Here is a 13,916-nt window from a genome sequence, read left to right on the forward strand (position 1 = left end):
CTCTCTATGTAACTCTCTTTTGAATAAATAAATAAATCTTTAAAAAAAAAAAAAGCCTGCCCTGAGAACCTCCTTCCCCAGACCCTCTTTTAATGCTGAAGATATCAGACTCTCAGAAAAATGCGTTGCTTGAGAAAACAGTTAATGGAAAAATGCTGCTGTGAGTTCCACACACTTTAAAATGAATTGGCCGTCAATGGCCACAGTTCAGACTCCAATTGGTTTTGGAATGGGCGAAAACGCGAGGGGCTCCCTCTGGTGCCGAGGGCTGCCCACGGGTCATGATGGTGACACCCCTGTGCTCCACGTCAGGGGTCCCGTGACGGCTGCCTGCCCACCAGCACCTGGCAGAGTTTCTGTGCAGACGCTCGGTCATGGCGGGTATTGTCCAGCCTTCCCGCATAGTGCTTTGCAGCTAAATCTCTGCCCCAGTTTCGTTTCCATGGGGCCAGGAGGCTAAGGACAAACTCCCCTGTTTGTTCCCTCTGGTCCCCTGGAGCCCAAACCTCCTGGTGGGGATGAATGAACTCCAATCTTGGAAGGTTCATTAACTAATTAACATTCGAGAATGCTTATAAACCTTCGGAATGAAATAATAGTCAGGGCCTGAGGACATGGACTATTTGGGGTTGTACCTTGATAGGTGGCTGGGGCGTGATTTATTCTCTTTAATATTCTTGTTAAGCACACACTGACTTCAAACTGAGGCTCAGTCTCGCGGTTTTTCTCTCGCTCTTTCATACACACACACACACACACACACACATGCAAAGGCAATTTGTAGACTTCTGTGAGGGGCTGTAGCAAATGGAGAATTGTTAATACGGCATATCCTAAAGCATGTGCTATTTGGGTGGATGACATTGTGTCATAGGCTTTTGTCACTGAATGCAAATTACAGATTTACAAAGCAGATCAGTGGGGAATCAGCTCAGAGGGAGAAGGACCGGGCCCTTTATAGTAGGGGCTGCCAAAGTTTTCTATCAACACCTTAAGTTTGCTTGGGGCAGCTAGCATCTGACCCATTCATAGATCCCTGTGCGGTGTGACAGCAGTACCGGCATCCCATCGCCTGCCCCCTGCCACCCCCTGTGGAGTGACTCACCATCCGGCTGTGCTCAGATACGGAGATGCTACTGGGCTGCACCTGGAGGCTCATGCACTGGCTGATGCTGGCAGCAAATCGATTAGGTTCCCGGGCCCGCTGGCACTTGTCCCTGCGGGAGCACCTGCCATAGACACAGATCCACAAGAGGTCAGGCCACGGGGGCCCAGGGGGTGGGCTCCATTGTCCCCTGCTGCCCCTCTGCCTGTGGCTTGTCTAGAAGGCTTTGGTGCCTCCCGGTGATCTCTGTCGCAGGCAGCTAAGGACAGACTGAGAGGAAGTGGACAAATCCCGAACACTAACGCTGCAGTGTGCATTCAAAGAGCACCCTTGACAGCACTGTAGGATGCTCAGACGAGTGAGCCAAGGAAGTCTGAGGAATCCAAGAAGTCGCAGAGCCACAGGCCGTGAATCTGAACTCTGGAGTCAGGCTGCCTGGCTCCTGAGTCCCTGAGGCCTGTTACCTTCCAGCGGTGCACTCTTGGTCGTTGCGGCTCTGCTCCCTCAGCTGTAAAAGGGTGAGGCTAGAAGCAGAGCTCAGGAAATTGCCTGCCCTGGCCCGCTGCACTGTACCCTCAGTGCTGGTCCTGGGAGGTGATGCTCAGAACGAGGGAGAAAACAGGAGAAGGCCGGTGTGGTGTGGGATAGGGTACAGGGGACCCTGCACATGCAGACTGATGGCCCTGGGAATCTAGAGCTGTGGAACTCATTGGGATATTCTAGCCATCACATGGTGGATTGTAAACAAGTGTTTGTGTCATGAAATAATGCCTTGCAACAGAGATGGACAGACAGGGAGCTGCTGCCAGGGTGGCCTCCGTCACAAGGCCTGGGTGGCCGCTTCTCTTCAAATCTTTGTCTCTCGCTGCAGGCTCTTGTGCCCATGGGGGGTGCCCTGCTGCCACCTGCCATGCCCCCAAGCTCCTGGGTCTGCACTAGGAATCTGCTGGATTCCACCAGCAAGCGGAGACTCCCACCCCAGCCCCCCCAAACTCCTCCCCCTCTTCCTTTCCAGGCACATAATGGATCTAAATATGAATGCTGTCAAAGAGAAGAATTATTGAGGTTTAAGTGAATCCTTAAGATAGCTCTAAAGTGAGCCCTTGACTGCAGCCTTTATCTCATTGACTCCCTGAAATGCTCTTTTTTATCATACTATTTATGGCAACTGCCCTAACAGAGATAAATAGCCGGGGAGACAATAACACACTGGCAAGAGCGCAGCCTGTGCGAGAGACCAGAAGGTTTCCAATCCTCGCAGGCTCGCCAGCGATCTCCTTTGGCTCTGGGCCTCCAGGACAGAGGCCTGTGTGTGGGGCCTGTGGCCGGAGGCTGCCGCATCTCCTCACTGCTCTGTCGCCAAGGCCGAGGCAGGAACCAGGGGAGGCTCTGGGGGTTCGGGAAGACCAGCCTGGGGGTGCCAACAGCAGAATGTCATTCCCCTGCTGCTACGGCAGGCACAGGTGCAGGGAGGCGGGAAGGTTCTGTGACAACCGGGAAGGAGATTGGGGGACAGAGGAAACCTGGGCTCTCCAGACCTGACACGGCTGTGTTTTCTCTCAGCAGTGGACCACCCAGACGAGGAGGCAGGTGGAGGCGGCTGGGGCCGTGGGGAGGCTGGGCACTGGGCACTGGGATGGGTTGGGGGAAGCAGAGGTCATTGCTGTTGAATAAAGGGTCACCGCTGATCTGCGGTGTTGCCACGTCCCACCCGTGAGAAGCGCCACAGCCACTTATGGCCACTGTCTCTGGGAAGGCAGGCTGGGAGCTCGGGCACTGGGCATTATGGCTGCAGGTGCCCACTGCAGAATGGGACAGCAGCGGTGCAGGGCCCTTTCATGGGTTCTTGGGTTCTTTAGAGGAAGAGAACCTCTGGAGGAGACAGCCCGCTGGCTGCTGGGCCCACCTCCTCAGGGCACTTAGACTGCACTCCCTGCTGTGCCAGGCTGGCGTGGCATCACCATCGTGGTCTGATGGCCATGGAGACTTGCTGCGTGGGTTTTGCTATGAGCATTTTTGCAAAACTTTTGGAGGAATCACTTCTCTCCAAAACCCAAACAGGGAACCCAGGAGAAGTGGGCTCAAATCCAGTCCGGATTTTGCATCTGTGAGGCGCCAGGCTCCCTCCTTCCCTCTCGAGCCTCCCAACACCTGCTGCAGCGGCTGGAAGCCAAGAGCTATTGTGCAGGACCCTGAACCCTGGCCCTCCGCCTCCGCCTCCACCCCTAGCCCGGCACATTTCATGGAGATGCATGGCTGGCTGGCACCCAGCCACGGAGTTTCCAACTCCATTCGTAGGCAGCTCCTGCCTGTGGGGTTTTCACCCTTTTCTCTCCCTCTGGGGCTCTTGGAATTAGGAAGTTTGTGTGATTTTGCATTTCTATTGAGCGGGTATTCAATGGCAGGGAGATATTTGAATAGGGATAGGAGGCCAGTTGGAGTGAGATGCGGACTTCTTGGAATCATGAAATAATGAGGCCAGAAGGGTCTTCCCAAGGGTACAGAGTCCATAATAATTATTTTGATTTGTGTAGCCTCTTCTGGGCTTCCTTATTTCCAAAGCATTTATTATTTCATTTAGTCTTCACAATTCACCTGTGAAACAGGCATTTTTCCCTATTTAGCAATGGGGACTGGAAGCCTGGAGTTGTCAGTGGACCCGCTCAGGGTCACACAGCAGCCAGCTGGGGGCCAGGCCTCCCACCCCCAGCACGCCACTGTCTGCCCGCTCTTGACAGGTGCACCTCTATCAGGCTACAGTGAGTTGGTTCTCAGGATAGCTGGAGAATCCCTGGCTCCCCTGTGAGTTCTCTCACAACACTGGGATGCAGGTGTGTCCCCTCAGAGCAGATAGCAGGGACCGGCAGAGAGACAGGGACCCTGCACTTAGAGAAAACCCCCAACCCCACCCCTGCTGCCTCTTCCTGCCCCCAAAGCTGGATACAACATTTGAATTCCTGCCACATCCCATCATGCCAGGAAAGCCCCGGGTTTTCTGTACACCAGGTCTTTTTCCAGAATGATCCAAACTTACATGTTGTGCAGGGCGCACCAGCCGCAGTGAGGGTCCCCCGAGCTCAGGCACTCCCCACAAGTTGTGTACTGTTCGCACGACTCCACGGGAACCCTGGTGACCTGGCAGAGAGAGCAAAAGGGCACGGTGAGGTCAGGTTGTGACAGTTCACACACGTGTATTGAGACTCCCCTTACCTACCCGGGTGGCACCACCTCAGCTCTTAACAGGCAGCACTGGGGGTGACCAGTGACCTTGATGTTCTCATTGACGTGCCCACATACACAGACACGGCCATGTAGACCATGCTTTGGCATGGCAGGGCTCAAACTTCCTGCTTTGCAGAGCTGGAACTAAATCCACCGATCTCTTTCTGTGTATGAGTAACATCCCCCACCCCGGAGAGCCGGACAAGCCAGGGGCAAGTGCTGAAAATGGTTAACTCTGTTGAAAGGCTATTGAGTGGCACAAACTCATCTGAAGAGCATTCAGCTGGGCTTGGGCTGTGACATCCTGCCTGCGCCGCAAACATCCGAGAAGGGAGAGAGGGAGAAACTTCTCCCCTCCACGAATATTCATCGAATGCCACAGCCTCTTTATAGCCAACCAACTATCCCACCTGGATCCAATTATCCCATTCTCTGATGTCTGCATTCAGTTTCCCAAGCAAATCTCCCGGCCTTTGAAACATTTGGCTCAATGGTAACGACGGCGGAGAGGAGCTCCCCGTCTGATCCTGTCCTGCCCAGAGAGCGGGAATCTGCAGATTAACAACCTGCTGCCCAGCGAGTGCAACCCTCGAAAATTCTCCCTGGCCCTGCAGGGACCTGAGCCGGGCCTGTGTGGACATCACTCTTGCCTTCTGGCCCAGCACGAGTGACAACAAAGGCCGGGCGAGGACAGAGGACCAAAGTCATACACTTGCTATCTTCTGGGAATCTGACACTGCCTGGGGCAGGAGGCTGCTGGGCTGCAAATGTGTTTTCCAGGCAGGGAACGGGTTGTCATTTGCTGGGGCATAGAGGTCCCCCACCCGCTGGACTTGTAAGCTCAGCTGATGACACGAGCTGTGGTCTAGCGGGAGCAGAGTGCGCCGCCATGGAAAGAGGACAGATGCGATGGGGACGCCTTCACAGACGCTCAGGATTGGATGCTAGCGAGCTGGTTTGGCCAGTGCTGGTCAGACGTCAGCTCTGGGGAATCAGGGCCGGGCACTAAGAGGCCACGGCCAATGGCGCATGCTGCTGCCCACGCAGAGCCCCACAGCGTGGCAGCAGTTGGCAACTACAGACTGAGAGGTGCTTGCTCTATATTGTTTTCGGTGTCCTGGGGTTGGTGTGAGCTCTGTAGATCCCAGCAGCTTAGATAAAACCTATCGGGAGGACATGGACAGGGCAGTAAGGGTGAGTCGCCACTGGTGCAGGTAACTTGGAAGGACGTCCAAGCTGCGGGATTGTCATGGCCAAAAGCCATCCCGGGCAAGGTTAGCTTAACTTGAGTTCTGGGTGCTCACGGGATGGGGTGGGGACAGAGAGGTCCCTACCTGTCCTCACCACATTATAACACTCAGCATGCCGGATCACCAGGTTTCTCTGTGAGTGAGTGACAGGATCAGCATTAAGCAGTCCTACCCTTCCTTTAATAATGGGAATGTAAATAGCAGACATAACAAGTGTACAGTCTTGAGATTCAACTGATAGTCTGTGTGTGTGGTGGTGATGGAGAGCTGGTTTCGATAGTTCCTCCGTAATACACCTGAGGGTCTGAGTCGACTGGTGATGTAATGGCCAAAGGGGCCAACGTGAGCATGAGTCACTTAGACACGTGCACAGGGCAGGGACTGAGAGAGGCCACCCCATACTGCGGAGTTCTGAGCTCAGGTCCCCGCAACCTGCCCTAGTGGGGTGTCGCCCAAGCAGACGTGTGTCCTGCAGCGGGCCAGGATGGAGCGGGGACCACCTGTGAACCCAGGAGTCTCAAGTAGTTGTGAGAAGGGCAGTGGTGAAGCTGCAGGATGGCTCAGGGCGGGGAGTCCAGCCACACTCAACATAAGCGAGTCAGGGTTGGACGACACTGCAGTAGGCCCCAAGGGCTGAGACCCCGTCTGTCGCCGGGACGTGGAAGAGGAGTGAAGGCGGCATCTGTCCAGGGGGCTGTGAAAGGGCTCTCTGCCCTCAGCCCTTCCCATTCTGCCATCCAGGATTCTGTTTCCCACAGTTTGTCCGACTCCGCCCTGAGACTAGGACTCGTGTCCCCTGTGAGCCGACAGTTGAGTGATAACATCCAGCCGTCAGCACCACCAACGAACTTCCTGTGGACTCCAAGAGCAGCCCTTGAACCCTGCCCCCTGGTGGGCGGTGCCTGCAAGAAGCACCTGCCTCACAGGTGCCTGTCGGAGACTTCAAGGTGCCTCTCCCAGGCGGGGTGACTCTCAGCCCTTCGGGACCTGCGGGGTCCTGGCTGCCCGGCGGGCTTCCGCTGGCCCCTCCAACCCATCCTCTGAGGCTTGCAAGGAGCCATCCAGGGCCCGGCCTTCCTTTCTGGGGTTTTGGGCCCCTTGTGAGTGATGTCTGCATCTGGCTGGGAATTAAAACAACTGTGTGCATTGCATTTGGGCCGTCTGTCAAAACACAGGCCGGCTTTGAGCAGCTGGGAAAGGGGGCCCTGAATGGGAGCAGTGTGTCCAGCAACAAAGCCCACTTTCACGCCAAGTGCCGCGGAGATAGTGAAACCCTGTTCTTCTCCAAACACGAAACCAAGAGCACAACTATTTTTCCTGTTTCCTGGGCCCTCCTGGTGGGATTCTTTTTTTTTTTTTTTTTTTTTTTTTGTAATGCACTGAGTTGAAGAGCAAAGTGGAATAGGAAACTTACAGGAGTGAGGGGAGTATGCTCTCACACTTGAATTCTTCGCTCCTGTAAGATCTAATAGCCATGCACAAACCAGAGCAAGAAATGTCATAGTGGCTGGGAGGAGACCCTGAAGGGCAGGCGCTCCCATGGGCCTTGTCTGCCGCCAGTGGCCCTGGGTGTTTGTTTCCAGTTGTTCGCCAACCAGGATTCCTTGATTGCATCCTCCATCCAGGCCAGCGCTGGGTGCTTCAAGAGTGTAAGCAACCAGCAAGTGCGTGAAAACACAGCCATCGCCTTCAAGTTATAAACAGATGAGCAACAAAAACAAGGAAGCGACAGGTAGTCTAAGAGAGGCCCAGAGCAGGCCGAGGGGATTCGGAGCGAACAGGAAACCCGCCTGTGTGTGCTGTTCTGCCCGACAGCCACAGGCCCCGTGTGGACACCGAGCATTTGAGATGGGCGCTGGGCTGAACTGAAACATGCTGTCATGGATGCCATGGACACGGGAGTTTGAGGATTTTAGTACAGAAAAGAAAACAAGTAAAAGGACGTGTTAATAATTTTTTCATCGACATGTTGAAAAGATAATATTTTGCATACACTGGGTTAAATAACAGCCATTATTAATGTCACCTGTTTCTCCTTACTTCTGCAATGTGGCTGCCAGAAAAGTTAGAATTACACATGTGGCTCGCATCTGTAGCCCGCATTTCGTATATCAGAGAGAGAGTGCAGCCCCTCGTGTGGGAGGTGGCGTGAGAGGCGCTGCCCGGGGGACCCCAGCAGCAAACCCAGAGAGGGCAGGGTTTCCTCTGGAAACCTCACAAGAGGCCCAGGGAGCTCGGGTGTGAGTCTGGAAGGGTTCGGGTTCACCTGGGAAGGACTATGAAGGCGGCAGGGCTGGGATGCATGAAATCCCCGAGCCCTTCAGCTGGTCCCTCCTTGGCTCAAGAAGTGTCCTCCTATGCAGCTCCCAACCTGTGGTTGTGGAACCAGCACTGTGGGCATCACTGTGGGCTCATTACCGAGCCAAGCCAGAGCCCATTCACTCAGTCGGCCACACCGCTGGAGACGGGCCCAGGACGTGGGTTTTGACGACCGTCCAGCTGATGGCCAGTTTGAGACATTCAGATGACCTCAGCGCCTTGGTGGGAAGCCTTTGTAGACGTCAGGTGCTGGGGCCAGGAAGAAATGGAGTAAAACTCCACTTTGGGGCTAGGGAAGGAATGAACATGACCTGGGTGTCTCCTTATTGGAGAAATTGTTTGTGATGATTCTAGGTTTACAGAGCCTTGGAGGACCGAGTTCAGACCTCCGGAGTCAGAGGTCACGTCCCTGCGCACACCCAGGTGACAGCCGGGCACTAGCCCCGTGCCGGGGGTGGGGGTGGGGAGGTGAGATGGGGGGATGGGCCGGAAGTTCAGGCAGGAGAGGGAGCTCTCTCCTGGGCAGTATCCAGTGTGTCATGCTGAGCTTAATGGGACATTCGAAGATGCTTTAATTAGTGTGTGTTTATTATTATTGTCCTTTAATTATGCTCGTGCCTGCCCCGCCTCCTCCACTGTGAATGCTGGGACGAGCGGGTGGCTGGGTCGGCAGGTGGGTGTGACCCTGAGGGTCCCACATGGGGAGAACGCCCTCTCGCTGCCCACCCAGCCGCCGTCTCCCCAGGCCCTGCCTCGCTGCCTCCAATGGGGTTCTGTCCTCCCCTCCCCATTTGTTCCTGCCCGGTCTGACGCCTTGTAATGATGCCTCTAATGAATATAACTGTCCTATTAAGTCATTTACTTGAGAAATCTTCTTAATTAAAGGTGACTCACATGGTATTCCAGCTCCTCTGGCCCCGGGGCCCCACGCCTCCGGTGCAAGCCCTGCCTGATTCAGCGGCCTGGACACCCAAGTGGGCAGGGTTCCACAGGGTGTGCAGAGCGTTCGTAGGGCACCTGGAAGGAGCTGCAGGGTCCTCACCACCCAGAGGGGTCCCCCGCAGGCTTCCAGCAAGAGTCCCATGAGTCCTTGAACATTTACTGAGCCCTTGGGTTCAGCTAAACCCTCTGTGAGGCCGGGGGCTCCACTCTCTGACCTCTCAGCGCCTATGCGTTGGGTAAGAACAAAACCAAGGAGATGGAGCAACCGAAGAAGGGGGGTGGATGCAGCGGCTCGCCCAGGGGTGCCGGAGGCCTGCAGGATTCCTCTGCAGCCACGCAAGCGAGCAATGCGGAGAGAGGGAAGGGGCAGGCAACGCTGCTGGGGCCCCTCCGCCACGGAGCGTTTAATCCCTCACTTCCCTGGAATCCGCCCGCCCCCTGCCAGATGGTACACCTGTCTCCACACGCGAGCAGAGAACACAGGCCTTCTCAGTGGCTGGGGGCCAGGTGGCGAGGGCGGAGGTGGCACCGACGGCCTGGTTGGAGCCTGCAGTTGGCCTGAGCAGCAGCCCCCAGTCCCCAGGGCCTGGAATGGAGCTCCTGGCAGCTGAGGCTGACGGGACTGGCTCTTTGTGGCCCCTGCCTACCGGCTTACCCTCCAGTTTGCAGGGTCTCAGTCCCACGTCCTCCTCTTTCCCCAATCCCAATGTGTTCAAGCCGCATTCACGGACACACACACAGAGGATGGCGGTTTGAAAAGGGGCCCTGCCATGGCTGCCCTGTGGGCTGAGATCAGGGCCCAAGTTGAGGTCTCCGGGCAGTGGGTTCTAGCATTTTCCAGACACTCTCACATGCATTGCCTTGTCTGATCTGTGCAGAGAGAACAGGGATCATCCCACATCATGATCGCCACCAAATGCACCAGAAAACAAAGCCCCCCAAGGTCTAGCTTAACTCGGGTCTCACAGCAAGTGGCCCAGTGGCCAGCAAGAGGAGAATGCTGCAACTGCCCATGACCAGAGAGGCGAGGAAGGAGGAGCTGCCTGGGGAGCTCCAGGAGACAGAGAGCGAGGCCAGACCCAAGGTGAGGCCAGGGCAGGGCTCAGGAGGCTGGAGGCGGCGTCAGGGCAGGGGATGCCGGATTCTGCAGCTCAGGCTCCTGCTAGCTGGCTGCTGACGGAAGCAGGGGTGGGTGGAGTTTCTCGTCTGCACTTGCCCCAGATCTTGACAGCCCTGTGTGATTGGGTGCAATCAGCAGGACAGGCCTGGAGGCCTGGGACTCAATCCATCCCTTTTGCCTGGTGATGGCCAAATTTCAGAGTCCTCCCTGGGAGAGAACTGTGCACTGACAGCTGGGGACCCAGCCCAACTCCTGCCGCTGGCCTGATTCTCTCAGGCACAGAAGCCAAAGTGGAGCCTCTGGGGAAAGGTTGGGCTTCCTCTTGCTCCTAACATGGCTTGTGCTACATCTGCTCCACTCTGCCCAGTGAGTCTCCGTGGGAAAACACCCTCGTCTGTCCCCTGCCATCCAGAGGGAAAGAGCTGACTGGCTGCTGGCTGCCTGAAGCAACACCTTAAACTCAGTCTCCCCCGCTGGAGGGAGGTGTGTGAGGCAGCGGCGAGACCGTGAGCCCTTGGGTCAGCTGCTGGCCATGCCACCCTGCTCGGAGCCAGGCTTGTTGACGGAGCTTGCCTAATGGAACGAAGCCGCCGAAACAATCCCGCTTCTGACATTTATCCAGCGCCTACTGCATGCCAGGCACTTGGCACATATCCTCTGATTTAATCCAAAACCAACCTTGCTGGGGAGGTGTTCTGGGTCCCGCTTTACTTACTGAAAAACAGTCTCAGGTTAAGTAACCTGCCCCAGGTCACACGCCGCGTAGGTGGCGGAATTCATGTCCAGATTTGCCTGCCTGCCTCGCCGAGGCCGTGGAGTGGAGTGGAGGCAGGGGTGGGATGAAGAGGGAAGACCCCTCTCCCAGGGCTGTCCAGAGTCACATTTCTCCGGTCCAGACATCAGGGGCCCGGTAGGCACCGCAGTGGCGTCGGCACCTGACCCCTGGGTGTCTCTTAGCTCACCCCACTCCTGTTGTGTAACCACAGTGCAGCCGGGGAATCAAGAGCGAGGCGGAGGAGAGGTGCCAGTGCGAGGTGGAGTGGGAGGTAGTTGGAGAAGGTGGCAGGTTCCCTGCTGGATTGTTTTTCTAAGCCAATCAGGACTAGAACAGCCGTGGAAGAGGCTGTGAGCAGGGTCCAGGTTTCCATCTGAGCCTCCCCCGGGTGGCGTGGAGCCTTCCCCTAGCCCAGCTTGGGTGGGGGAGGCAGCGGGGGCCTTTCTGTCCTGGTTGCCTGCTGTTAGCTGGGTGACCCTGGGCACTCTGGTTAACTACTTCAAGCCCTCATTTCCTTATCATTCAAATGGAGATGACACCTGTCCCACCTTTTTAAGGGCTTGTCAGGGAGCAGTGCGCCCTGGAGCTCACACTTTCAGCTTAGGTCTTTCCAAGGGAACAACTTCTCGGTAATTAATAAGAAGCACTCATTATTGTTTGTTCCCAGGGTGAGACGCATTTTTAAAAAATTCAAGCTGTGTGCCCTGATCGCTGAAATCCTCGTAAGGTAACCACAGCCCAGCCCCCTGCCCATGTTCCAGCCATGAAATCCACGCGGCCGACATCACTAAGAAAAAGCAGGCACAAACTCCTGACCCAAGCAGCTGGGGCTTGGGGTGCCTGTGATTGCGCCGAGAGAAACCTGCAACCTCCTGACCAGAAGCTGGCCCTGGGGCTGTCCCCCAAGAACCCCTGACTATTGGGAGACCTGAGGGCGCGGTGGAGTTCAAAGAGGAAATCTATTTTTAATGACTTCGGGGAGAAGAGCAGTGGCCCAGTAATTCCGAGTAATTAAAGCTATCTATCACTCAGAGAGAGGAGTCCAAAGTTGTTTGAACTTTTCAAAGACATTTTTTTTTTCCTGCTCATTCATAAAAACCCAGCAGAGCTCCTGTAGGAGTCAAAGAGGGGAGGACAACGGAGAAAGAAAGTTCTGGGCCCAGACCACAGAATGCAACCCTCAGGGGACCTCAGGGGCAGTGGCAGAAATCTCCTGAAGCTTGCTCTGGTCTCCTGGGATCTGGCCTCAGCCTCCCCCTCCTGGAGCTGAGTCCTCTGCCCGGGTTCAGCACTGGTTGAGGAGTGGGACCTGGAGGGGCACAGTCCTCCGTTTCAATCCCAGCTCCATCGCTTATGACCCCACGTAGCGGCAGCGGCTCCTGGAGCCTCCATTCAACGGCCACCGTGATGGCATCGACTTACAAGGTTGTTCAGAGGCTGGCCGGACACCGACACACACTTGCAGTTGCCACTGGAGGCGGCAGCGTCTGCATGGGCAAGCTGCAGAAGGCCCTCCCCGAGGTGTGGCACTCCTGTACTGGCTGACCTTGAGCAAATGGCCCGGCCAGTTTGGGCCAAGACTGCTTATCTCTCAGATGGGGAGAATTATGTCTGTCCTTCCCGTGAAGGGCATCATAGGCCTTCAAAGGCTCGTCCTACCCATGACCTGTCCTATGTAGCACGTGTGCTCAAACCCCAGATCCTTGGCTCAAAGGAATCGAATTGAGCCTGGACCCCTCAGGACGAAAGTGGAACTTGGGCAAACGCACAAGGAGGGTGGGCAACAGAGCAGCCAATCAGACATTCTGCACAACACACCATCTTCTCTCGGAAAGGACTTCGGCGCCAGAAATACCAGGGAGGCAGAAGTAGGGTCCTTTCTAGTTCTGGGTTTTAGAAGGATCTACAGAGAAGCCGAGATGCTGATACTATGTTGTCTCCATGACAACAGGGGATTTTACTCAGTTAGGAAGTGCGGGTGGGATAGGAAACGGGGAATGAGAAGGATTTAGGAAATAGGGCCTAAGAAACAACTAAAACAGACCTCTCACCTGGGAACCAGATGCCTGGGATTAGCCGGAGCCCACAAAGCCCCTTTTAGGGCCATGTTGTCTCCTCTCCCCAAGGAGCAGAAAGGGGGCGATCGCAAGGGTGGGTGACAAGGCAGTGGAGCCCTTGACCTGGCTACTCCTGCTCATTCATTCACATCGGCTGTTTGTCCAGACCTGATTTCCGGGGACAAATAGAGCCCTCGCCCAGCCTCACCCCAGGAGCTTGATGTTATCTGAGAGCAGGGCATCTGACTACCAGGCCCTAGTCTCTGGGCCCCGCCCTCTCCATTCTGCCTTGTCCACTTTATAGTCACCAGGGGAGCAGGGTAGGAGGTGTTTGAGCTCCAGTTAATCCCAAGTACACTTCTGAATTTGGAAGCACCTAAGGAGAGGCTTGGGGTGGCAATCATCACGCGAAGGATCCCAAGAAGGGGCTGCTCAGAGATTTGGGGTGCGAACATCTCTGCTGTTGTCTGCGACAAAGGTCGAAGTGTACTTTACTGTGGTTTGAGAAGGGATTTAAGCTGGGGGTGGTCTTTTTACAGCAGGGGAAGCCCAGTTTTTAGGGCCCTACTGCTTCTAAAAGGACCAGAAACATGGGCGCTCACTGGCAAACAGTTCCTGGCATTGCCTCCCAACCAAGCTCCAATTCTGGCCCAACGGCTCTGTGTGCTGTGACGCTGGCACTCGGGTGTTGCTGCACACCTGCAGTTTCTCAGGGACCCCTTGTTTATTCCTCTTCCATCCCTGATATCTCCCCTGGAATTTGTTTCTAGGGGTAGGGGGAGGACACTTCCACCACAGTGTGCGATGGGATCAGGCTTTGCCCAGTCCAACTGCCCAGGCCTCCTGTAGCACACAGGAAGAGAGTGGAGCCAGCTCGGCCCCGTCCACAGCCGCTGGGTCTGGGCCTGGCCTCCATCTCTCTGTCTCTGCCGTGGTTTAATTCTGAACAGGCAAGAAGCCCCTGGAGCCTGAGGCGGTGAAACAGAATTCTGGTTTCTAGAAGCACAGAGTACATCTCTCTGCTTTCCCTTCTAAGCATCCCAGGCTTGGGCATCTTGCCTGCCCTGACACATCAGATGTCCTGAGAATAATCTCTCTTTCCTTGGTGTTCCTGGTGACTAGATCC

The 13,916-nt window shown here is 55.6% G+C and overlaps 1 protein-coding gene across 1 annotated transcript in view; it reads right to left on the minus strand.

Moving 5' to 3' along the window:
- PLXNA2 (plexin A2) overlaps positions 1-13,916 on the minus strand; it is a 205,654-nt gene that overhangs the window by 72,009 nt on the left and 119,729 nt on the right. Inside the window, exons 5-6 of the mRNA XM_051821302.3 lie at positions 4,140-4,240; positions 1,106-1,229 (exon numbers count right to left, since the gene is read on the minus strand). Of these exons, the coding sequence (XP_051677262.1) occupies positions 1,106-1,229; positions 4,140-4,240 (225 nt within the window). The remainder of the gene's footprint in view (positions 1-1,105; positions 1,230-4,139; positions 4,241-13,916) is intronic.

Source organism: Oryctolagus cuniculus, chromosome 13 (genome assembly GCF_051225735.1).
Source record: "Oryctolagus cuniculus isolate XC-2025 breed Fujian yellow rabbit chromosome 13, ASM5122573v1, whole genome shotgun sequence".
Taxonomy (NCBI): Eukaryota; Metazoa; Chordata; class Mammalia; order Lagomorpha; family Leporidae; genus Oryctolagus; species Oryctolagus cuniculus.